Source organism: Capra hircus, chromosome 5, assembly GCF_001704415.2.
Source record: "Capra hircus breed San Clemente chromosome 5, ASM170441v1, whole genome shotgun sequence".
Classification (NCBI taxonomy): Eukaryota; Metazoa; Chordata; class Mammalia; order Artiodactyla; family Bovidae; genus Capra; species Capra hircus.
In genome coordinates, this window is record NC_030812.1 from 29,877,288 (window position 1) to 29,903,251 (window position 25,964).

Sequence of the window (25,964 nt, forward strand, 5' to 3'; positions counted from 1 at the left end):
ACAGCTATTTATTTTGAACTCCTGTTAATGTGCCGGGAAGTGTGCAGGCACGGGGCAAATAGTGGGAAAAATAAAAGTGAACAGATCTCCGGAAATTCCTGCCCTCATGCGTTGTACACGTGCTTCTCACGTGACTCCAATGCTTCATTTGAGATTGGCTCCCACCGTGTGGTGAAATAGTGAGGTCAGGAGCCCAATTCATTTTAGGAATAAAGATGTGAGATAGATATTATGTTGCACAGATAAAGGAATTACGCTGCTGCTGCTGCTAAGTCGCTTCAGTCGTGTCCAACTGTGCTACCCCATAGACAGCTGCCCACCAGGCTTCCCTGTCCCTGGGATTCTCCAGGGAAGAATACTGGAGTGGGTTGCCATTTCCTTCTCCAATGCATGAAAGTGAAAAGTGAAAGTGAAGTCGTGTCCGACTCTTAGCAACCCCATGGACTGCAGCCCACCAGGCTCCTCCGCCTTGGGATTTTCCAATCAAGAGTACTGGAGTGGGTTACCATTACCTTCTCCGAAAGGAATTATAACCTAAAGCTATTTAATGACTGTTCTACGTCTCAGGGCTAGTAACTTAAAGAGCTCCAGGCATTTGGGTGCAGAAAGGTGGAACATCTTCCCTCCAAAGCCCAGGTAAAGGTGTTTCCTTTTTTCTTTCTTTATTCACACTTAGCTGAGCCTGTGCTCTGTGCTTGGTACTATGCTAGATCTTGAAGATACAAAGAACTCTCACCTGCGTCCGATTGCCGGAAGCTGAGAGCCTAGCCGGTGAGAGATAGGAAAACAACCAATAGGAAGTAGAAGTTCTAAAGGTGACAAAACAGGAGGAAAGGAAGAGAGTCATTCTTAAGGTCACTGCAGAGAGAAACTTCATTTGGAGGGAGTTGGTTTGGGAGTGTTTTTTTGGCAGCATACAGCTTGTGGGGATCTTAGTTCCTGAGCCAGGGTTGGAACCTCTGTCGGCTATAGTGGAAGGGACGACCCTAACCACTGGACCACCAGGGAATTCGCAAACCATGTGGTTTTCATCGTAATACTGCTGCTGCTGTTAAGTCACTTCAGTCGTGTCCAACTCTGTGCGACCCCATAGACGGCAGCCCACCAGGCTCCCTCGTTCCTGGGATTCTCTAGGCAAGAACACTGGAGTGGGTTGCCATTTCCTTCTCCAGTGCATGAAAGTGAAAAGTGAAAGTGAAGTCGCTAGGTCATGTCCGACTCTCAGCGACCCCATGGACTGCAGCCTTCCAGGCTCCTCTGTCCAAGGGATTTTCCAGGCAAGAGTACTGGAGTGGGGTGCCATTGCCTTCTCCGCATTGTAATGCTGCTTCTGCTAAGTCACTTCAGTCGCGTTGGACTCTCTGCGACCCCATAGACTAGATGGGCTCAAATGAGGGTCTAGTCCTGTTGCTTTCAGATGTTATTATTGAGACCTCTAGGCATAAAAGAATGGTTCAGGGGCTCCATAAACTTTTATGAATCATATTTTATTTTTACAGTTTTTTAAAATTAGATAATTTTTAAGCATACATAAACACAGCAGAGCCCTTCCTCCATCATCTCTACCTCCTCAGTCATATTCAGCTCTTTTAAACTGTGTCCGACCCTCAGCGACCCCATGGACTGCAGCCTTCCAGGCTCCTCCGTCGATGGGATTTTCCAGGCAAGAGTACTGGAGTGGGGCGCCATTGAGGCTAGGGGCTGCTATTTTCTACTGTAGGACTCAGGATTCCCAAAATTGTAATTTAGAGTCTGGCCTTTTGGGTAGGTCCTTAGTAAAGTATATTTGTTAAGTTAGGAGTTTAGAAGGTATTTTCTGTATCAGTGTGTTGCCTTAGTTTGTAACATTAAGATACGTAGTGTGTGAGTTTCCATCTGTAATCTTGTGGAAGGCCCCACAAATAATAGGGGCAGGATTGAGAATTTAACTCTTTCCCCTTCCTCTCTCCCCACTGCTCATACCTTCTTCTTATCTCCTATCTGCCAAATTAAATTTGATGATTTTTATTAGTTCAATTTTCAGTTCTTATGATGCTGTGACTACATATGCTATTCACAATTGAGCCTTGTGAAAAACTTTGATTACTCTTCCTTTCCTGCACTTTTTATGTTTCCTGATATTAGTAATTATCTTGTTTTTTCACTTGTTTAGTTTTTTATGTGTTTATCACAAAATCTGCCTCAGAATCTTCCTGCAGATGCCTAAATCTCTTCTCAGAATGTGTAGATACAGGAGATATCCTATCAATTTCATCTTCTTGATGACATCTGGAGCCTTCTGACCTGCTCTAATATGTTTATCCTGCCACTCCCTTGCTTCACCTAGCATCTCCTTTCTCATCCTTCTAGGCATTTTCTTTGCCTCTCTCCTTTGTTAGGTCTTTTATTTGCCATTTTCTATATCTTTCTCTTTTTTAACTTATTCCCTCTCGAGGAGACCATCTTCTAGAAGCTTCCTCAGAAAGGAGAAGGTAAATTATTTGGAAACTGCACATTTGACATTACCATTATTCTATTCTGACACTTGCTCTATTGTTTGGCTTGGCCTGAATTTCTTTGAAATTATGATGGCACTGTGCTGTTACTTTCTAGCTTCCATCACTGCTCTTGAGATGTCTGAAGTCTTTTAACTTCTTATCCTTCATAAGTGACTTTCCCCCTCCCTCTGAACCTCTCCTTGTCTTCAGTTTTCTGAAATGACAGTGATATGTCTGGGAGAGGCTATTTGTAGTGCTGAGCACTCAATGACTTCTGGGAAATAATCTTTCTTAAAATTTTATTTATTTATTTGACTGCACTAGGTCTTAGTTGCAGCACAAGGGATCTTTAGTTGTGGCATCTGAACTCTTAGATGTGGCATGTGGGATCTAGTTCCTCAACCAGGGATCGAACCTAGGCCCCCTGCAGGGAAGTCCCCTGGGAAATAATCTTGACTCATCCCATTTGTGATTTCCTTCCTGCCATTTTCTCTCATTTCTGTTTTGTAACTCCTATAATTCAGATGGAAAAGGAAATGGCAACCCTCTCCAATGTTCTTGCCTGGGAAATCCCATGGACCAAGGAGCCCAGTGGCCGACAGTCCATGGGGTCTCAAAGAGTCAGACACCGCTGAGCACGTGCACACATCTCTGACACTATTAATGATCCTTTTGTTTAAATTTTCTTCTTTCACATAATTGCTGTTTTCTCTAAATTTCTTTTTCTGTGATTTTGGTTTCTTTCATGTATATTCTTTGCTCTTATAATCCTTTGTTGTCTGCTCACATTAAGGATGGGTTACCAAAATCCCAGTTAGAAGCAGTTGTGCCCTGTGGGCTCAGGTACGTGAGTGGACTTGTCTCTAAGAACGTCACTGCGGGGAACCTCTGGAGTCCCATCTTTAGGCCTGCCTTCTCTGGGTGGTCAGCAGTCTGGCGCAACCAATTCCATTTGCCATATGGTTGCCACACTACAGTCCTAGGATTCACCCTTCTCTGTTCTGTCAGAAACCACTCATCTAGCTTCCTAAAGTATTTCACTCTTGTCTCCTCTCCTGTTTTCCTGTCTTTGTGCATTTATGCCCTAAAAAACAAATCCCTTTGCTATAGTTTTAGTGTATTTTTAGTAGAGCAAAATTAGATACATGTGTTCAATCTACCATTTTTACCCAGAAACTTTAAATATCTTTTAACTATTTGTAAAACAGTAGTTTACAAATATGAACATTCAGATGTCCTACATTGCAAATTTTGGGGCTTGTCAAAACAGGCTTGTTGACGTTGAATGATTTTGTAACAGAGATATGAAGTTGAACTTACAAATGTGTTCTAATAAGACATTGCTTGTGTCTGTTTTAGATAGTGAAGTTCTACAAAAGGCTGTGCTTGCCGAAGAGGGTCGGCTGGGTTTTTTTTTAAATAATTTTATGCATTTCTTTTTATTTCTTTTGACCGTTCTGAGTCTTCATAGCTGTGCAGGCTTTTCTCTAGTTGTGACAAATGGAAGCTAGTCTCTAGTGTGGCACACACGCTTCTCATCACAGTGGCCTCTCTTGTTGCAGAGTAGGGGCCCTAGGACGTGTGGGCTTCAATAGTTGCAGCTCCCAGGCTCTCGAGCACAGGCTCAGTAGTTATGGCACGCAGGCTTTCTTGCTCCTCGTGTGTAGGATCTTCCCGGACCGGGGATAGAACTGGTGTCTCCTACATTGGCAGGCGGATTCTTAACCACTGAGCCACTAGGGAAGCCCCCAGCTGCTTTTTTAAAGGTTTGCAAACATCTCTTTTGAGCTGGTGATCAACTAGTGTGACCCTTGAACTGTGGTGAAGGTTCTGCTATTGGCCTGCATGAGAGAGGGGCTTGGAGGAGGGAGCGTCCCAGCCCCAATGGTAAAGGGGATGAAATAGGGAAGACTTGCCACCTGAGTAAAGAGAAAGAGTTCTTTCCTTAGCCTTCCTGACTAACTTCCAGTCCTTTGTGCTGTCTGCCCACAATCCCTCCACAGCCTTAAACATTATAGAACATTACATTTTTAGAAATCAGTTTGGGGGACTTCTCTGAAGCCTCTACTGAGCCTATACCCCCTAGAGCCCATGCTCCGCAACAAGAGAAGCCATTGCAATGAGAAGCCGATGCACTGCAACTAGAAAAAGGCTGTGCATGGCAACAAAGACCCAGTGCAGTCAAGAATAAGTGATTTTTAAGGTTTAAAAAAATATATAAAAGTCACCTTTGGGATTTCTCTTGTGGTCCAATGGCTAAGACTCTGCACTCCCAATGCAAGGGGCCTGGGTTTGATCCCTAGTTATTAGGGAACTAGAGCCCCCACACAACAAATAAGACCCAGTACAGCCAAATAAATAAATAATTTAAAAAAAATCAGTTTCATTGACATATAGTCTACCCATAATAAAAGTCACCAATTTGAAGTGTAGGGTGCAGTGAATTAATCATGACGTAAAACAGTTCCTTCCCTCAGAGACCTTCTTTGTTCCATTTTGCAGTCAGTTGAATCTCCCTCATCTGGCTCCTGGCATCAACTAACCTCCTTTCTGTCACAATAGTTTTACATTTCTAGAATTTCATGTAAGTGGAATTATATAGTTTGTAGTAGTCTGTGTCTACCTTCTTTCGCTTGGTATAAAGCTTTTGAGATTATTCATGTTGTTGCATGTATCAGTAGTTCATTCCTTTTTAAAAATATGAAGTGGTACATTTCATTGTTTATCCACTTACCAGTTGATGGACATTTATGTTGTTTATAGTTTTGAGCTATAACAAATAGAGCTGTTTATGAATATTTGTGTATAGGTCTTTGTGTGAACATGTTTTAATTTCTCTTGGGTGAATACTTAGGAATGGGCTTGCTGAATTGTAGGGAATAGATATTTAACTTTAAAAAAAAAAAAAAAACACTGCCAAACAGCTCTCTAAAGTGGCCATACCATTTTACATCCTCACCAGTAATAAACGAGGGTTTCACATTCCAACATCCTCCTCAACATTTGGTGTGCTCACACTTTTTATTGTGCCTAACAAGTTGTGGTTTTGGGTGTATTTCAGTAATGACTAATGATGTTGAGAATCTTTTTATTGCTTATTTACCTTTTGAGAACCTTCTCTTTTTTTAAGACTTATTTGTTTATTTTTGGCTATGCTGGCTCTTGCGCTACCTGCAGCCTTTCTCTAGTTGCAGCAAGCGGGGACTACTCTGCTGCAGTGTGGGCTCCTCACTGGGGATGGCTTCTCTCTGCATGGACTTCAGTAGTTGTGGTTCCCGGGCTCTGGAGCACAGGCTCAGTAGTTGTGGCGCACAGGCTTAGTTACCCCTTGGCCTGTGGGATCTTCCTAGACCAGGGATCAAGCCTGCATCCTCTGCATTGGCAGGCAAATTCTTAACCACTGGACCACCAGGGAAGCCCCTGAATATCTTCAGTGAGGTGTCTATTCACATCTTCTACCCTTTAACAACTGGATTGTTTCCCTTTTTGTAATTGAGTCATAGTGGTTCTTTATATATTCTGGATACAAGCCCTTTACCAAGTACATGTTTTGCAAATAATTTTTTTCCTGTCAAAGGCTTCTATTTTATTTTCTTTTATGTCTGTATCAGGTCTGTGCTTTTATAATATTGTCTTGTTTTTGTAGCAAAATAATGCTAACTGCATAAAATGATTTGAGAAGTATTCCGTTACTGTTCAACTTTCTCAAAGAGTGTATATAGAATTGTATGTAGACTGTATATAGTGTATGTTTTCCTTAAATCTTTGGCAAAATTTACCAATGAAGTTATCTGGGGCTGGAGTCTTCCTTAAGGGAAAGGTTTTTAATTACAATTTCTATAGTAGATATAGGGTTTTTCAGGGTTTTGCTTTCTTATTGAGCTTTAATAGGTTGTATCACTTCATGGGAAATAGATGGGGAAACAGTGGAAACAGTGTCAGACTTTATTTTGGGGGGCTCCAAAATCACTGCAGATGGTGATTGCAGCCATGAAATTAAAAGACGCTTACTCCTTGGAAGAAAAGTTATGACCAACCTAGATAGCATATTGAAAAGCAGAGACATTACTTTGCCGACTAAGGTCCATCTAGTCAAGGCTATGGTTTTTCCTCTGGTCATGTATGGATGTGAGAGTTGGACTGTGAAGAAGGCTGAGCACTGAAGAATTGATGCTTTTGAACTGTGGTGTTGGAGAAGACTCTTGAGAGTCCCTTGCACTGCAAGGAGATCTAGCCAGTCCATTCTGAAGGAGATCAGCCCTGGGATTTCTTTGGAAGGACTGATGCTAAAGCTGAAACTCCAGTACTTGGGCCACCTCATGTGAAGAGTTGACTCATTGGAAAAGACTCTGATGCTGGGAGGGATTGGGGGCAGGAGGAGAAGGGGACGACAGAGGATGAGATGGCTGGATGGCATCACGGACTTGATGGACGTGAGTCTGAGTGAACTCCAGGAGTTGGTGATGGACAGGGAGGCCTGGCATGCTGCGATTCATGGGGTCGCAAAGAGTTGGACACGACTGAGCGACTGAACTGAACTGACTGATCCTTCAAGGAATTTGTCTATTTCATTTAATTTATCAAGTTTATTGGCATAAAGTTTTTCTGTAATACTCTCATTATTTTCCACTATAGAGTCTGTAGTGATGTCCCCTTTATTATTCCTGATGTTGGTAAATTATGTCTTTTTCCCCCCCTGGTAAAAGCTGGATAGAGCTTTATCAATTTATTAATCTTTTCAAAGAACCAGATTTGGGTGATTGCATTGATTTTCTCTATCTTTGTTTGTTTACTCTTATCCATACGATTCCCTTCTGCTTCAGTTTCTTTTGTAATTACTTATCTAGTTTCTTACCCTAAGCACTGCTTTAGCAGCATCCTACAAATTTTAATATGTCGTTTTCATTTTCACTCAGTTCAAAATATTTCATAATTCTCTTTGTCATGTCTTCTTTGGTTCATGAGTTGTATAGAAGTGTGTTGTTTAATTTGCAAACATTTGGGAATTTTCCCAGATATCTCTTTAATTATTGGCTTATGGTTTAATTCCGTTGTGATCTGAGAACAGATTTTGTATGATTCTAATCTTAAGCTTATTGATATTTGTTTCATGGTCCAGATTAGTATTCCATATGCATTTGGAAATAAGGCATCCTGCTGTTGTTTGGTGGTGTGTTCTATAAATGTCAATTGAGTCAAGTTGGTTGACAGTATTTTTGAAAACCTCTATATCCTTGCTTTTTTTTTCTCTACTTTTTCCAATTCCTGAAAGAGAAGTGTTGAAGTCTCTAACAGAAATTGAGGATTTATCCATTTCTCCTTTCACTTCTGTAAGTTTTTTGCTTCATGTATTTTGAAGCTGTTATTAGGTTCAAATACATATAGGAGTACATCACTTTTATTAGTTGACACCTCTATCATGGAGTTTATGGATTTAAAAAAGACAGCTCCCTTTTTAACTTTGCTAATCTTTCTTGTTCTAAAATCTGAAATTGGGACTTCCCTGGCGGTCCAAGTTTCCATTGTAGCAGGTGCTAGTTTAATCCCTGGTCAGGGAAAGAAGATCCCACATGCCATGCCATGTGGTCAAAAAGTACAAAATAAAATAAAATCTGAAATTGATGTAGTCACTCTAGCTTTCTTTTGACTAGTATTGGCATAGGTTCTTTCTTTCCATCTTTTAACCTATGTGTGTCATTTTATTTAAAGTGTGTTTCTTGCAGACAGAACATAGTTTGAGTCTTGGGTTTTTCTTAATTGAATCTTATAATCTTTTAATTAGCTTATTTAGATCATCTATTTGTGATTTAATTATCAGTATGATCATCTTTAAAAGAAAGAAAAAGTAGAGAGGGAGAGAAAGGAAAAAAGAGGAAAGGACCCCAGACGGGGAATCAGAAAAGCAGGTTGAGGTCCGGATTCTGTACTTGCCAGCTCTGTAACTTTAGATAAATCTCATAACTCTGAGCCTCAGCTGGCTCTCAAACATGTTTGTAAGGATGAATAAGTTATTTGTAAACTACAACATGCTCTGAAGTCACAAGGGATTAAAGGAACCCAGTGCCAGATGTATAGATAGGAATCCATAAAGCAGGATGTGAGTACCTCAAAGGCAGAACTAGGTCTCACTCTTCTGTATTTCTAGCACCTAGCTCCATGCCTGAAACATTAAATGTTACCAATAAGTGTTCATTGCATGAATGAGACAATGAAAGAATTAACTTTGAATAAGCTTGAGCCATAGGGGAAGCCCATAGTGAATGAATGATAGTATGTAAAAGACATGTGGGTTATCAGGTGACATGTTTTTAAGTGGCTATGGCACTGCTGAGAACTGAACTTACAGTGTTTAATCCTTATCTGTTAAATGTTTCAGTAGCACAGAAGAATAATTTGCACATATATGTATTTTTCTTACATATTCATTAATTCAACAAATGTTTATTAAGTGCCTGTTGTATGCCGGGCAAAGTTCTAGTCCTGGGCATGAAACAATGTCCATTTTAATCATTTGTTTTAAAAAGGCCTCTGGTAATGATGATTATCTTCAGTGAAAGTATTGATTAAGCCCTGACTCTTGGTGTAAATTGAAATGTATTCCCATTAGTTATTGGTTGGTTGTAATTTTTTAAAAAAAACTTCTTTGGGAAAATAACTTTTTCTAACTTTTTTCCCTACTTTTAACCATTAATATTAGTTTGGGAGCATAACATTTAATGATTTTTTAAAAAGCAGTAGGCCAAGTTAATATATATTAGGTGATGGATATGGATAAAAAGCTAGATAATCAAGCAGATAGATGACAGGGAGTCATTCTTCCAATCAACTTGATGATGTCATTGGAAGAAAGAAGGTCAGTTGGAACCTGTCACCTGGCAGTTAGTTACAGGGAGCTGCAGCTAGGAAGAGGGGTCAGGAGCTGCCCTGGAGTCCTTAACCCCCAAGCAGCCAACACTGTGTGTTCAGGCCCCTGCACCAGAGACACAGGACATCTTTGTGACTAACAGAGTGATCCAAGATGGAGAAAGATAAACCCCCACAGTTGGTGACCCCTGCGTCAGTGAAAGCCATCATCTCAAGGATTGAGGCTGCCCAGCTAACTCGGGCTCAGGAGGTAACCCCAGAGATGAAAATGTCACCTTTCTGTTGGGGTCTAATGGGGAGGCCAGGGACTGATGCCAGATTTGGGCAAGATTCCAGCTCTGGGCCCTTGTGGGGCCTCAGGATCCTCAGCAAGCTGGGTTTGTGGATAGCTCAGTGCAAAATATTCACCTCCTATAGATTGGCCTCTGGAGGGTGAGCTGGAATCAAACCACGCCCCCCGAGGCCAGCAATGGGTCCAGGAAGAGGACACCCCAAGGGAAGCCCTAGGATGGCCCTGAGACCATGGTGGTTGGTCCTACCAGGGCAGAAGGGGCCCAGAGTTCATGATTTCAGGTCTGTTCTTGGCAACCTATCAGAATCTCCCCAAGCTGAGCCCTAGAAACTCACAGGGAAATAGCCAAAGATTCTACTCATCCTGCACATGAGCCTTAGTGCATTTTTTAATGGGAACCTCTGATCCTTGCTTCCCTTGTGGCTCAGCTGGTAAAGAATCCACCTGCAATGTAGGAGACCAGGTTCGATCCCTGGGTGGGGTAGATCCCCTGGAGAGGGGAAAGGCTACCCACTCCAGTATTCTTGCCTGGAGAATTCCATGAACTGTATAGTCCATGGGGTCACAAAGAATCAGACACAACTGAGTGACTTTCACTTTCACTTTTCTGATCCTTGGGTTTCTTGGGGCCTCATTTTTCTAGTCTGTTGCTTCTGGATCCTTGTAAGGAGAGATCTCCAGAAGTCCCTGCAAATTCTAAAATTCTGAAGAAATGTTCACTGTGGATTTTTAGTATTCTCTCCTTGACCTGGTCTTAATAATTGAAATGAGAGTAATTAAAGCTAACACTTACTTTCTGTGCCAGGTGCTGACCTAAGTGCTTTACAAATACTGGCTCATTTAATCTCTACTAAAACTCTGTGACATAGTTATTATAATGATCCCCACTTTACAAATAAGAAAACTGAGGCCCCAAGAGGTTAACCGCCTTGTCTAAGATCACATGACTAGGACATGGCATCTGGTGCCAGAGTTTACTTTCCTAAACACTACAATCTGCTGCTTCCCGTGTAGAATATTTCTTCCCAGCTCTCAGAAATCTTGGACAATGTCAACTGTGTCATCAACCGCTTCCAGGAAGAATTAGGATATGATTTAAAAAAAAAGGTGAAACGTCCCCAGCCAGAGCAAAAGGGCAAGAACAGATTCATCTTGCTGGAGAAAATTTCCTCCTTCTCCAAAGATGCTAAGACTAAAGAGAAGCACTTGTATGAAATTCTTCACTGGCTAGGTGACTGGGGTGAGTTTGCAGGCTGGGTGCAGTCCTAAGGGTGGGTTCCTTCCCCTAGTAATTCTGGTTCCAGCTCACTCAACCTCCTTGTTTCCCCACCCTAGGCCAGCCTTGATGGGAGGGAAGGGCAGGGTGGTGGGTGCAGAAGGAGCAAAGGACACATCGTAGTGCCTCGCTAGTGAAAATATCGCCCGCTCATGACATAGCACATCACCTCTACTCCCTCGAGAGGCAAATGTGTCATTGTCCAAAACATAACAGATTGTGACATTAGATGCCTATGTGATGAAGCCTTATTGTATCTCATTTTTAGCAAGACAGAAACTAAATGCAAACTCACACTACTTTTTTTCCACCTTTATTGAGATATAATTGACAAACAACATTGTATAAATGTTAAGTGTACATATGATTATTTTATATATATATGTATATGTATGCAGTGAAATGATTATCACAATAACACATCACTTCACAGCTACCCGTTTTTTGTGTGTATGGTGAGAACATTTAAGATCTTCTCTCAGCAAATTTCAGATATCAGATATTGCAGGTTTAGTTCTAGACCACCACAATAAATTAATATCACAATAAAGTGAATTATAAGAACTTTTTGGTTTCCCAGTGCATATAAAAGTTATGTTTTTATTATACTGTAGTCTGTTAAATGTACAATAGCATTATATCTAAGAAAACAATGTACATGCCTTAATTGACAATACTTTATTGCTAAAAAATGCTAACCATCATCTGACCATGCAGGGTTTCCACAAACCTGCAGTTTTTTAAAAATGCAGTGTTTGCAAAGAGCAATAAAACAAAATGCAGTAAGACAAGCTGTGCCTGTATACGATACAGTGTTAACTGTAGTCACCATGCTGTATATTAGGTCTCCAGAACTTATTCATCTTATAATTGAAAGTTCGTACCTTTAACCAACATCTCCCCATTTCTCTCGCTTAGCCTCTGATAACCACCAATTTACTGTCAGTTCAGCATTTTTTGATTTCCATTTCCCTGTCTGATTTATTTCACTTAGTGTAATACCCTCAAGGTCCATCCATATTGTCACAAGTGGCAGGATTTCCTTCTCTGTTGTGACTTAATAATATAGATGTTCCTTAGCTTATGATGGGTGTACATCCCAATAACCCTATCATAAGTTATAATACCATAAATCAAAAATGTACTTAATACACCTAACCTTCCCTAGTGGCTCAGAATCTGCCTGCAACACAGGAGACCTGGGTTCCATCCCTGGGTCGGGAAGATCCCCTGGAGAAGGGAATGGCTACCCACTCCCGTATTCTTGCCTGGAGAATTCCATGGACAGAGCAGCCTGGTAGGCTACAGTCCATGGACTCCCAGAGAGTTGGATACAATTGAGTGACCAGGACTTTCATTTTCACTTTAAACTACCAAACAGGTTAGCCTAGCCTACCTTATTCAGAACACTTCCATTAGCTTATCACCTAACACAAAGCCTATTTTATGATAAAGTGTTGGATATTTCACATAATTTATTGAAGACTATACTGAAAGTGAAAAACAGGATGACTGTATACATACAGATGGTTGTAAGTCTATCTGTTGTTTACTCCTGTGATTGTGTGGCTACTTAGAGCTGCAGTTTGCTGTTAGTGCCAGCATCATGGGAGTATCATACCATATATGGCTGGCATGGGAAAAATAAAAATTCAAAGATTTTCTACGGAATGCATATCACTTTCACATTGTAAAGTCACACAATCAGAAGTTGGGGACTATCTGTATTTCTTTATATACACCACATTTTCACTATCCGTTCATCCGCTGACTGACACAGGTTGCTTCCATGCCCTGACTCTTGTAACATGGGCTTCACTGAGCATGCGCGTGCAGATATCTCTTGGAGACAGTGATTTTGTTTGCTTTGGTTATATCGCCAGAAGTAGGCTTGCTGGATTATATGGTAATTCGATTTTAAATTTTTTGAGGCACCTCCACACTGTTTTCCAAAATGGTTATACCATGTTACACTCCCACAAACAGTGCACAAGAGCCCCTTTTCTTCGTGCCCTCACCAATACTTGTTATCGTGCCCTCACCAATACTTGTTATCTCGTATCTTTTACGTAATTGCCATCCTCACAGGGCTAATGTAATATCTCATTGTGACTTTGATTTGCATTTCCCTGATGATTAGTGATGTTAAACACCTTTTCATATACCCATTGGCTATTTGTATATCTTCTTTAGAAAAATGTCTATTCATATCCTTTGTCCATTTTTTAATGTTTAAATATTTATTTATTTGATTGCATAGGGATCTTTGCTGTGTTATGCAGGTTCCATAGTTGGGGCTCTTAGGCTTAGTTGTTTTGAGGCATGTGGGATCTTAGTTCCCTGACCAGAGATTGAACCCGCATTTTGCAGGGTGGATTTTTAATCACTGGACTACCAGGAAAGCCCCCTTTGTCCATTTTTAATCAGATTATTTGTTTTATTTTGCTCTCGAGGTTTATGAATTTCTTGGATATTTTGGATATTAACCCTTTATTAGATATATGATTTGTATATATTTCCTCCCATTCTGTAGGTTGAGCCTTTTCACTTTGTTGATCATTTCTTTTGCTGTACAGAAACTTTTTTAGTGTGATGTAGTTCCACTTATTTATTTTTGCTTTTGTTGCCTTGCTTTTGATGTCATATCCAAAAAAAAAAAAAAAAAATCATTGCCAAGATGAATATCAGGAAGTTTTTCCCCTAAGTTTTCTCCTAGGAGTTTTAAGGTTTGGGGGCTTATATTTAATTCCTTTCAAGTTAATTTTTATAAGTGGCGTAAGACAGGAGTCTCCAATTTAATTTTTTTGCATGTGAACGTACAGGCTTACCAGCACCACTTACTGAAGAGATTATCCTTTCTTCATGGAGTGTTCTTGGTTCCCTTGGCAAATATTAGCTGACTGTATATGCATGGATTCATTTTTGAGCTCTTGATTCTGTCCCATTTGTCTATGTGTCTGTTTTTATGTCAGTGCCACACTGTTTTGTTTACTATAGCTATGTCAGTTCAGTTCAGTCACTCAGTCATGTCCGACTCTTTGTAACCCCATGGACTGCAGCACACCAGGCTTCCCCGTCCATCACCAACTCCCAGAGCTTGCTCAAACTCATCTCCATTGAGTTGGTGATGCCATCCAACCATCTCATCCTCTGTCATCTCCTTCTCCTCCTGCCTTCAATCTTTCCCAGCATCAGGGTCTTTTCCAATGAGTCACTTCTTTGAATCAGATGGCCAAAGTATTGGAGTTTCAGCTTCAGCATCAGTCCTTCCAATGAATATTCAAGACTGATTTCCTTTGTAATATAGCTTAAAATCAGGTAGTGTGATGCCTCCAACTTTGTTTTTGTTTCTCAAGAGTGCTTTGGCTCTTTGGGGTGTTTTGTGGCTCCATATGAATTTTAAGATTGTTTTCCTAGTTCTGTGGAAAATGCTACAGGATTTTGATAGAGATTGCACTGAATATATAGATGGCTTTGGGTAGTATAGACATTTTAACAATATTAATTCTTTTGATCCATGAACATGGGTTATCTTTCCATTTATATGTGTTTTCTTCAATTTCTTTCATTAATGTCTTATGGTTTTCACTGTAGAGATCTTTCACACACCCCAGTTAAATTTATTCCTACGTATTTTGTTGTTTTGATGCTTTTTAAATGGGATCATTTTCTTTATTGCTTTTTTAGATAATTAATTGTTAGTGTGTGGAAATGCAACTGATTTTTAATGTGTTGATTCTAGGTCCTGCAACTTTATTGAATTTATTAGTTCTAATACTTTTTTTGGTGGAGCATACTAGCTATTTCATAGAGGAACTCAAGGGTGACATTCAAAGCACGGAATGGATACTAGGCCAAAGAGCATGGATGCCAGCTGTAAGCAACTGGTATAGCCATTTGGGTGTGGACCAGCTGCATGCAGCCCTGGAACCGGGTGCTACCCCTCTTAAGATCCAGAGACCTCAGTCTGGTGTGAGATGGGGTGGATGCTGCAGTGGTGGAGGAAGATGGTATAAGCATGTGCTCTAACCCTCCTCACATTGCCCTGCTCCTGAGAAGTGCTCAGTTCAGTGGTTCTTCAGCTGCCTCCAGAAACTAAGCAGAGCTGTTGACTCCAGTTAATTCATTTAATTGTCCAGAGAGAATAAATAAGTAGGCTAGGCAACGAGCGTAGAAAAATAACAAGGCAGACACATGCTTGGCCTTGTAGTGCAACAATTCAATTTAGTATTTATGCATATTTTCTACATGGCAGGTCTCATGTTAATCATTTCACTTGTATTATCTCATTTAATCCATACCCAACCCTTTTTTGGCAAGGATACTAAGGCTCAGGGGAATAAGTGATTTGCCCGACATCATACAGCTAATAAGAGGTTAAACTAATTTAACTTCAAAGCCTGCTGGGGTTACCCCCATGCTCTAGGGCTGTTTGGGGCTCCCTAGAGGACAGATTGTTATCAGCCTGAACCTCCCACTCTCTCTCAGGTGACAGCCTGACCTATGAGATCAAGAACAGGAAGAGTGAGGAGGAAGAGGAAGCCCTGGATGAATGGATCGAGGTGATGGAAAAAGTGTTACCTCTCTCCCTCATAGCCACCAAAGGAGGCATCGAGTCTCTCATTTCCCTTTGCTCTACTCTCATTGAAGGACAAAGGAAAGGGGCACAAAGTAGGTACTGGGAACAGCATGATTAGAAAAATAACTCTACTCCAGGGAAATATGGGGATCAGGAGTGTGTTGAATTGAGTTGAACTGGATCAAATAGGTCCAGACCCCTCTGGGCCCTACAGGTGCTGTGGAGCTGACAGACCCTGACAGGTAAGCTCTGAGGCCAGCAGAGTCCTCTCCCGACAGTATCTCCCCTGGCCTCATGTAACGCCCCAGCTCCTTAGTACCAAAGCCCTAAGAGGGCTGGATGGGAATGTGGCCAAGCAGGATCTGGAGAATTGGTATAATCCTTGGATCCATGGGAGCTTATTGTCTCTGTTCTCTCTACCTCTCCTAGTGTCCAAACATACCTTCTGGCAGGACTGGCAGGAACAGAGCCCACAAAAAGCGATATCCTGCCCTCAGCCCCTGAGCCCAGAGCAGATGCTGCAGGACAAGCACACTACCTGCCTAAAGGTCTCCGAGGTGAAGTCCATGTTACAGGAGCTCCTGGACTCCACCATGTTCAACCAAGGGGAGGTTAGGGCCATCAGGTACATGTCTGCGGTGGTGGAGAACCTCAATAAGGCCTTGATCCTCCAGCACAAGGAGAACAGGAGCCTGGAGGCCAAATACAGGCACCTGAAAATAGAGATGACCAAAGAGCTCGGCAGCCAGAAGCTGTACTTCCAGAAGTCCCTCCAGATCCTCGAGAGTAAGAGAGATGCCCTGCTAAAGCAGATAGAAATTTTAGGGGGCAAGTACCATGACCTGCTCCTGATAAAGCATGCCCTAGAGTTCCAGCTGAAGAAGATTCAGTCTGCTGGAGGTCAAGCAGAAGACTTAGTCAGGGTCTTGGTTGAGTTCCCAGACGCTGCCAAGAAAGAAGCCTTCCCAAAGAAAGACACAGTCATGGAGGAGACCCAACAGGAGCCCAAGAAGGAGGAGCAGTCTTCACCACATTCCCCAAGCCCCATGGCCATGGCCTGGGACAGTGGTGCTATGCCTTCAGCAGATCAGCCTCTCTCCACCATGACCGTGGATTCAAGGATTGCAGATGTGTACAGGAGCAAGGACGCTGAAAGTCTTCAGCCTGTGTTGCCATCCTCCAAGGATCACATGTTTCCTAAGAAGTGGGAAAGACTGTCAGCAGAAAGCCCAGGTGACAGAGCCACAGAGCAGAAGGACTTCTCCCAGGAGGTGGCCTGGGAGAAGGAAGGACTCCAAATTAAGCCCCGTTTTCAGAAGCAGCTGTCCCTAGAGAGGCCGAGGAAGTCGGCCTTGGAGAGTAAGGCAGAGGCCAGGGAAGAGGAGCTCAGCCGGGAGAGGCGGAGGCAGCAGTGGCAGCAGGAGGAGGAGATGTGGCTGCAGCGGCAGGAAAGGTGGGCCCTGCTAGAGCAGGAGCACGAGGAGAAGCTGCGGCAGTGGGAGGCAGAGGAGGCAGCCAGGGAGCAGCAGCTGAGACTGGACCAGGAGCCCAAGGGCCCGTGGAGGGAGCTGGAGCAGCCAGGAGAGGACACAGAGAGGATGATCTTTGTGCCCATCAGTCGCTGGAGGGACTCGGAGGATGCATCTTTGGCGCCTCCCCCAAGCCGGGCGCAATCTGCTCGCCAAGGCAGGAGGCCACGCGTGCCCAGGTCCCCTAAGACCCAGCAGCCCACCCCCAGAAACCAGAGGTCCATGAGTTCAGCCGAGTTTACCCAGAAACCACAGGCCCACCGGCTTCCCATGAAGCCCAAGAAATCGGCCTCCTTTCCTGTCACGGGTACATCCCCGCGAAGGGTGACCCAGCCCCCTGTGCATATAGCCCCAGTAACTCTGAAGGAGAAGGTATACCATATAGACATGGAGGCCCAGAGGAGGAATCTGCAGCTCCTGACCGAGGAGAACATGCTAGGGCTGCCCCACTACCTGCACAGTAAGGTGCTCGAGCTCACCACCACCACCATGGAGCTGAATGCGCTCAAGCTATGGTGCCTCTGCCACAAGTACATCTGCTACAGACACTTCCAGAGCCTCCGGTAAGTCTTCCCTGGCAACCACTGGCACCACCCACACCCGTGGGCAGAGCCAAAACCCAACGAGAAAGAAGGAGCATGGGGCATGGGGTGGGGAGAATCACCCAGGCCTGGACATGATGCCCCTGAGAGAGGGACTTGCACCAGACACCCAGCCTCAGAGCCTTGGGCAACCCTGAGGTATGGGAGGGAGACCTCTGTGAGTCTTCCTACTGTCTTCCGGGCATCCTACTGACCTGCCCGTAACCCGCCTACCACGCTCCTCCATTTGCCTTACTTCCTCTTCCTATTTCCAGCCCAGCCCAAGGCTCCTTACCTGACACCACCTCACCTCTGCTCCCTGTTTTCCCCAGTTCTCACACACAGAGTCATCCCTGCTTAACAGAGAGCTAGGGGCAGGGAGGAGGCCCCTTCACCCACTGAATCACTTCCTTCTCTTCCCAGCCAAGACGTGATCAACCATATACAAGTCGTGCGAGAAGCTGGGGCTTCCTACAAGGCCCAGAACCTCTTCCTCTTCCTGGAAAACGTGGACCACCTGCAGAAACTCCAGCTCCAGATGTGGACAGACAAGCAGAAGGACCTGGAGGAGAAGCGCCGAGAGTGCCTGAGCAGCATGGCGACTATGTTCCCCAAGGTGGGCCTCGTGCCTGGTGACCTTCTCAGGGGTCAGCACGGCCAGCAGGAACAGGGCCAGGATAGAGCCATGGGGCTGTGAGGGTGTGCCTGGGGGCAGGAGAGCAGATGGGAAATCAGAGAGCAAATTAAAGCCTCTGAACCAGGAAGAGGGGAAGGCAGGCAGCAGCCTGAGTAGAACGACGGCAAGTTTTCCAATCTCCATATATGGGGGGAAAGCAAGAGAGGGAAGAAAGGGAAAGTCGCTCAGTTGCGTCTGACTCTGTGCGACCCCATGGATTGTATTGGACTATACATCATCTATACTATACTGTCATCTCTGGGGTCGCACAGAGTTGGACACGACTGAAGCGACTTAGCAGCAGCAGCATACAGTCCATGGAATTCTCCAGGCCGGAATACTGGAGTGGGTAGCCTTTCCCTTCTCCAGGGGATCTGAGGGACCCTCAAAAAGAGCTGTAGGGGACTTCCCTGGTGGTCCAGCGGTTAAGACTCTGTGCTTGCAGTGCAGGGGGCACAGGTTCGATCCCTGGCAGAGAAGCTAAGGTCCCACATGCCACAAGGTGTGGCCAAAAATACATAAATATTTAAAAAGAAAAGAGCTAGAGAAGGAAGCCTCTTCTGCAGGGGCGGTAGCCAGAGCCTGCAGTCCAGCTCTATGCTCATATCCTCCTCCTCCCATGGGTCTCCTTGTCCAGCTCCTGTCGGATCTGGTTGCTCTCTAGGCTTGGTCACCAGGTCTTCTTCACCCTCATGCTGGGGACTCCCTTTACTGCTCTCTGGGGACAGCTACCCTGTTTCCAATTCTGGGTCTCCCTTGTTTTAGTGGAGCACCTCCTCCAGTCACTTCTTGACAAAGGGTTCCTGGCAGGTAGAATCACTGAGACCTTTGTTGTCTGAAAATGTCTTCACTAAATATCTACCCTTAACTGTGGTTGACAGCTTGCCTGTATAGAGAAGTCTAGGTTAGAATTCATTTTCTCTCACAATTGGGAAGGCACTGTTCATTGTCTTCCAGGTTTTGGCTTTGCTGTTGAGAGTCCAAAGTCATTCTGAGTCTTCCTCTATCGGGTTTGACCTAGTTTTATTCTCTAAGGGCTGCCTGCAGTTTCCTGTACTCTTTCCCCTGCTGCCAAGGCCAGAAAAGCATTGAGTGCTGACATGGCCCACAGGAGGCTAGCTGATGGCTAGCAGTGACTCTGAATCTGCTAAGATGGGCCAGGAGGTAAGCCCCCTGAGTCCTGAGCAGCAGTGGTCAGAGTCTGGGGAAAAGCAGTGTCCTGAGGGCTTCAGCATGGAAGTTGAGTCAAGGCAGCTGGGAGAGCCTTGCCATGGAGCCCTCTCCCAACGCAGTGTCCTGTCTCCTTGTACTAGTCTTGATCACCTCCTGTGGCTGTCTTGACGTGCTAAATTGGTTTTGAGATTGAGAAGGAAAGGGACCATATATCTATAATTCTTTAGGTGGCCAGGGCAGAGGCTGAATGACTAGATACAGAGAGCATTCCAGATCTGACAACCTGACCCGTGTCATGAACCCTGTGAGTCTGCACAGTTCCAGCTGCTCTAGCTTCCTTTAGTTTTTTCCTTGCTGTTTTGCCCATTGTCTGGATTCTCCACAACAAAGGAGAAAACAGGAATAAAACCAGCAAATTGCAATTCAAGGCATTTCTAGGAAATGTGATACATTGAAGTCCCAGGGGGTCTCTAATTGGAGGGATTCTCGGGGCCTCCCCCTTTCTGCTAAACCCCAAGTCAGGCAGTATTTGTGTTGGGCTGTGCTCAGCCACTCAGTCATGACCAACTGTTTGTGACTCCATTGACTGTAGCCCAGCAGGACCCTCTGAAAGAGGATAAATTCCTGTCTCTCTGATGATGCCTTTCTGCTGGCTTCTCTTAGCTCCAGAAGGAGTGGAACGTTAACCTGCACACCCCTGTGGTCATCTCCCCGAAGTCAAGGAAGAGCAAGCCGCCTCCATTCCTACTGCGGCACAGCCATTCCAGCAGCCCCTTCTGCAGGCGATCCCAGGAGCTCTTTAAGACCAAACACCAGCCACGTGTGCCCCAGCAGATGGCCCGGTAGGTGCACGGAGGCCGGGGGCAGCTAGCTGGGTGAGTGGGGAATCAGGGAGCAGGGGTGAGCAGACTGGGGAGGGGACCGGAAGCTCAGCGAAGGCACAGACAAGCAAAGCTCACCCATGAGGTGCAAGGAGCCCAGCTTCTCAGCCGCCCTGCCCAGTTCTGGTCATGGGCCTAGATGAAGGGTGTGTGTATGTGTGTGGTGTGTGGGCTTCAAGGGCCAGCCTGACCAAGTATGTTTCAAACTATGCAACTGAGACTCCTGGGACCCACAGTTGAGAACTCACAACTATTTCTACCCCGAGCATTGGTCCATCCATAAAAATAAACTTGAGCCTTCCCACCCCGTGACCGCTGGGCTCAAAGAGAGACACTGTGAGCCATACCTCAACCGTCCTAGTGTGGCCGGCTCAGGGCTTCAGCCCCGGGGCAGGTCTTGGAGGACCGGGGCTATCCCGGCAGCCTTTTCCAGTAGCTCCTCAACCAGAGGAGACTCCAGGAGGTGAGACTGAGAGTTGGGAAGGGAAGAGATGTGGCACGGAGGATGGTGGCAACTATCTGAGGAGGGAAGAAAACCCTGGAGAGCTTGTTGCTCCCCATTGTCTCCCTTTCTGCAAGTCTAACTTCATTTCTTTTTGCACTTTCCGCCTTCACACCCCAGCCAGCAGGGGAACCGGATGGAGGCCATGTGGAAAATTGATGTGGCTGCCTCCAGTTACCCCATAGAAAAGAAGACCCCCGCCAGCCTGTCCTGGGACCAGCTAGGAGGTTTCCCAGACACTCCCCGCCTGTTGGCACTGGATGTGCAGTCCTCCTTCCACAAAAGCTTGATGTCCCTCAAGGCCCGGTAAGGTGCAAGGCTGGATGGTCAATCTGGATTCAGGGACACCTACCCATTAAGGGCAGGGGGCAGAGTAAACACTCCCTGTGTCCAACCGCCCAACAGATATCTTTCCAAACATTAATAATGACTCACTGTAACACACTGAATCTGCCCACAATGCAGGAGACCCATGTTTGATTCCTTGGAAAAGAGGAATTCTCCAGGATTCTTGCCTGGAGAATTCCATGGACAGAGGAGCCTGGTGGACTACAGTCCATAGAGCTACAAAGAGTCGGACACGACTGAATGACTAATACTTTCACTTACCGTACCACATCAGACAGAGGCTTACCTGCCTCATCAGCCATGAGCTTGGGTCCCCACACCAACACCATTCTAGTTCTCTCAAAGACTCCACAGGGCATCTCAGAAGACCAGGATGGAAGTCTTTTCTTTCCACTTATTTCCTGGGACTTGCATGTAAATTACTCAAGAGTGTATCTTGCCCTAGGCCTGGGGGTTGTTCTCAAGGTGAGCCAGGTGCAGGTATGGAGAGAGGCGAGAGACCAAAAATCTCAGGATAAACCTGGGCCCATCTTTGGCACTGTCGTTTCCTTACTGCCTTCAAGAACTGCCCCCAGGAAGAGCAGCTGAGGGGAGGGAAGTGGGACTCAGTGGGGCAACAAGAGGCTTTTCTGGTTAGGAAGGTTCAACTCTGCCTCTCTTGGCTTGAAGACTCAGGTTCTTCAAGGAACCCTTCTACATTACTAATGCCAGCTGTCTCTTGTGGCCCTGGCCGTGCGCCAACTAAAGATCTCTGACCGGGATAGGAATTCCCTGGTAGTCCAATGGTTAGGACTTGGCACTTCCTTTGCTGGGGCCCCAGTTTAATCCCTGGTCAGGGAACTAAGGGGCTTCCCACGTGGCCCTAGTGGTAAAAAACTTGCCTGCCAATGCCGGAGATATCGGAGACGCAGGTTCAATCCCTGGATCAGGACGATCCCCTGGAGGCAGGCATGGCAACCCACTCCAGTATTCTTGCCTGGAGAATCCCATGCACAGAGGAGCCTGACGGGCTATAGTCCATGGGGTTGCAAAGAGTCAGATATGACTGAAGCAGCTTAGCACACGCACACAGGGAACTAAGATCCTGCAACAAAAGAATGAATGAATGAATGAGTTAGACAGGGAGAGGGCGCTGATGCCTGCCAGTCTAGACCTAACCAGAACCAAGCCTGCAAGATGCTGGTGCTGCCATTGTCCTCTCGACAGGGACTGAGGGAAGACAGAGTGGCCCAGCAGCATCAAAGGAGGCTGGTACTCGGCTGTGATCCCACTCTGAAGTGGCCCTGAGAGTCCCAGCTGGACATCAACATAGCCCACCTAGTACATAGATACCGGTTTTCGGTTCCTGAAGCGATTCCAAGTGTGTGGGTGTGTTGCTGTTGTTGTTAGTTGATTTGGATACAACAGAATTGAGCAAACAGAATTGAGAATAACCGAAACAACAGTGTGGCAGAATTTAGTAACCCAGAGATCAGTTGGGGCTGCACCCTGCTGAGACTGGGCTGAACTTGCCCTCAACTCCCACCCCCTCATAGTGGTGTCTCTCCTCTCTGAGCTCCTTCTCTGCATCTGTTTCAACCTGAGCCAAAAACCCCTTTGTTCTTCAGACACATATAAATGCGTGCATGTAAATATCAAGTATACACACGCCACTTGGCCCCATGTGCTTCACGATGTTAGTAACTTTCTGAAAATTTAGGAGGGTGACAGAGAGAAGGATTCACAATGAACAACACCACAGAGCAGCCTCCTTTCTTCCTCTCTCTCTGTATATAACATGCAGAATGCAAAAACTCCCTCCTGTCTCACGCAGAGCTATTCCACCCACACCCAGCCCTCCACTGGGATCTCAGCTTCAGATTTAAGCACTTATCAAAATATTGTTCCCACTGAAGACTTTCTCTTTTCCAGGGGAATTTAGGTGAATAGAATTTTCTTCTCCCTTTTCTACCTCCACATGCGTGTATTCAGTTTATCACAGTACCAGGTGTAGAAGTCAAGCCCTGCTGCTTCTGTCTTCTTTACCCACATGCCAGGTGGGCACCACCTACCTGGATGTCAAGCCGATCCCCGACATTCCAGGGCGGTGCTGCCTGCCTTGTCCTGGGATCTCAGTTCTATGGCCTGAGAATCTGCTGCTCCTGAATGCGAGTTCTCTGCCGCTTTCCAGGCTCCTGCTGCCCCTGGGCTGGTGGTCGTGCTGCTGTCTGTGAATTCTCTGTGTGTATACGCCTCTGGAGACATGCTGCTTCCACTCCCAAAAGTGCATCCTCTCTTTGGCTGCCTGCCCCCAGCCTACCTCAAATCTGCGTGTCCACCTGTTGTGTGGGTCCAGGCCACTCACCCCTTTGCGACCTTGCCCACCTCATCAGCTCCCCTAGCTGCACTCTCCAGTTCACAGTAGTGGCTAGTCTCCTAACTGGAACCCACCTCGGGCCAACTGTGCCATTCTCCCTGTTTGCTTGGCACTGGCAACCTGCCTCATCAAAGGCTCACTGCAATGTCTTCTTAGCATGTGGGGAAGGGCTCTTCATCTTCCCCGTGGGCTTTGGGACTGAGTCTCTCAAAGGCCACCAGACCCCTCCTCCAGAAGCTTTCTCTGCTTTGTTTTACACATGTCTTCCCTGGGCTCTCTGTCTGACAGGTAAGATAGCTGCATGCCCGCACCCTCTAGGCACTGTGTGTAGTCCGAGAAGAATCTTAACCTCGACTCAGACTGCCCTGCCCTCCCTTGCTCAGAGCCTGTTTCTGCACAAAGTACACAGCGGTTCACGTGTGTGTGCCGAGGTGCAGCAAGCCGGGACTCATGCAGACTTCCAGTGTGGTGACAGAGGAGAGGGCTTATAGCTTGGTTTCTGGGAAGGAGCCAAGATGGGGGTGGAGAGGAAGAAGCACGGATGGGTAAGAAGGAGCAGGAAACAGTGAGGGAGGGGAGGGGGGAATTCTGTGATGCGAAAGAAGAGGAAGATTCACAAGAAAAGCAGCAGAGCCCCTGGAATGTGGCAGAAACGTCATATTAAGCAGTTCCACATCTGGGTCAGCCCTGGACTGGTCTCCCAGAGTCGACCAGGGAAACAGCTGGGTAGGCTGGGTGGGCGCTCTTATCTCAGGGGCCATGTCTCAGCTGCTCCCCAACCCATAACTGTATTAACCCTTTCAGTGCCTCAGTGACCCAAAGAAAGGAAGAACAGGAACCCCCAGAGGAGCCAGCTGAGCTTGTTCATAAAAAGTCAAACGAGTCCTTCCCTGGAACCCTAAGAAGCCAGAAGGATGGAGACAATCCCAGCCCCATTCCGTGCCTTAGCCAGTGACTCTCAAACTTGTTCCAAAGCAGATTCCCAGCTACTGTTTTTAAACAAACTCTCTGGGTCCTGCTAAGTAATCCTAGAACTTTGAGAAACACTACTTTCCTCTTTCAGTCAGCAAACTGTACATTGTTAATAAAATAGAGATATGTTTATTTTTTTAATTCTCTGTCTCATTGCTAAAACTCACACCTCCCCATCTCATTTTTGGAACCAGGTCCATGACTTGGACACCAGTCACAGAGGATCCCCCAAATGTTGAGCTTACCCTCTGGGAGTCGACCCACCAAGACAGCCATGATCAGTGTCTGGCACACGTCAGGGCTCAGTAAGTCTTCATTCAGTCAGAGACATGGACAAATATGTAACTGATAATGAGTGTCAACACTTAGAAGACAGAATAAAAGAAGACAGTACAAGTCAGAACCAGGGGTGACCAGGCTGGGGGCGGGGGGGCAAAGACGAGTGCCCTTCTGAGGAGTGAGGACACAGATGGAACAAACGGAGACATGAATCTCCAAATCTACGTGGTGTGGGCTTAGGAGGCCATGCCTGTCTATTGTCTTAATTCAGATAAGACATGGCTTTGGTTGGTTCACACAGCTTACAAGCAGAGTCCCACCCTCACTCTCCCTTGCACTCAGCTGTCTGCCAGTCTCCCATTGGCCTCTGCCCGCCCCTTCCGCCTTGTCTTACCCGGCTGGGCCAGGCCTAGGGAGCAGGCACAACCAAACGTTAGCTAGGAAATCACCCTGTCCTCAGAGGACCCACAATCCAGTGATCCTCTTTCTTAGGAATGGCAGCCATGCTTGCTCCTGGCTTAAGGTTGAAACTTTGGAAGGAGAAGAATATGGGATGCGGGCTTGACCTGATCTCTGGGCCAGAGCAGGATTTGATCTCTGAGCCACAGCTCAGTGTATCCCATGGAAGCCTGCTGGAAGGAGGATGGTGAGAGGCATTCTTGATGCAGGTCACACACACTGGACTGCTGGGGCAAGAATGGGCCATTTCTAGCCTTTTGGGTCTATTGTTTTCAGGAGGCCTCACCCACGGTAGCCCTCGTGCTAAATATATTTGTTTATAAATAATTTGAAAAGATTTTTATAACTTCGCTTTGGAAATTAACCGACTATGAATAAGTTGTGGGTTTTTTTAATGTGCAGTGGGCTGTGACTTCTCAGCAATCATCACCCATAGAGATGAAATCTAACAAGTTTTGTAAATATGAGAACATTTTGAATATTAAATTTGACAGAATAATGAAACTGACAATATTATGGTTTTTGTTGTCGTTCAGTTACTCAGTCGTGTCCGACTCTGTGACCCCATGGACTACAGCACACCAGACTTCCCAAGCACCATCTCCTGGAGCTTGCTCAAACTCATGTCCAGAGTCAGGATGCCATCCAACCATCTCATTCTCTGTCGCCCCCTCCTCCTCCTGCCTTCAATCTTTCCCAGCATCAGGGTCTTTTCCAATG

General features: G+C 45.5%; 1 protein-coding gene across 3 annotated transcripts; it reads left to right on the top strand.

Moving 5' to 3' along the window:
• FAM186B (family with sequence similarity 186 member B) lies at positions 473-25,833 on the top strand. Of its 3 annotated transcripts, XM_018047836.1 has the most exons (8): positions 9,496-9,591; positions 10,648-10,873; positions 15,398-15,580; positions 15,918-17,580; positions 18,022-18,214; positions 20,111-20,289; positions 20,951-21,136; positions 24,339-24,784. In XM_018047836.1, the coding sequence occupies exons 1-8, from the start codon at positions 9,496-9,498 to the stop codon at positions 24,487-24,489; spliced, it is 2,877 nt and encodes a 958-aa protein (XP_017903325.1). In that variant the 3' UTR covers positions 24,490-24,784. The 3 variants fall into 3 exon arrangements, with proteins under 3 accessions (XP_013819277.2, XP_017903325.1, XP_017903324.1); XM_013963823.2 differs by lacking the exons at positions 9,496-9,591; positions 10,648-10,873 and adding an exon at positions 473-636; XM_018047835.1 differs by lacking the exons at positions 9,496-9,591; positions 10,648-10,873 and having other exon boundaries at positions 14,443-15,580; positions 24,701-25,833.

Excerpts from the sequence above, each read along its gene's own strand:
- FAM186B (XM_018047836.1), top strand. The coding sequence starts at position 9,496 with ATGGAGAAAGATAAACCCCCACAGTTGGTGACCCCTGCGTCAGTGAAA. Across the intron at positions 17,581-18,021 it reads AGACACTTCCAGAGCCTCCG|CCAAGACGTGATCAACCATA; the intron begins GTAAGTCTTCCC and ends TTCTCTTCCCAG. Across the intron at positions 18,215-20,110 it reads TGGCGACTATGTTCCCCAAG|CTCCAGAAGGAGTGGAACGT; the intron begins GTGGGCCTCGTG and ends GGCTTCTCTTAG.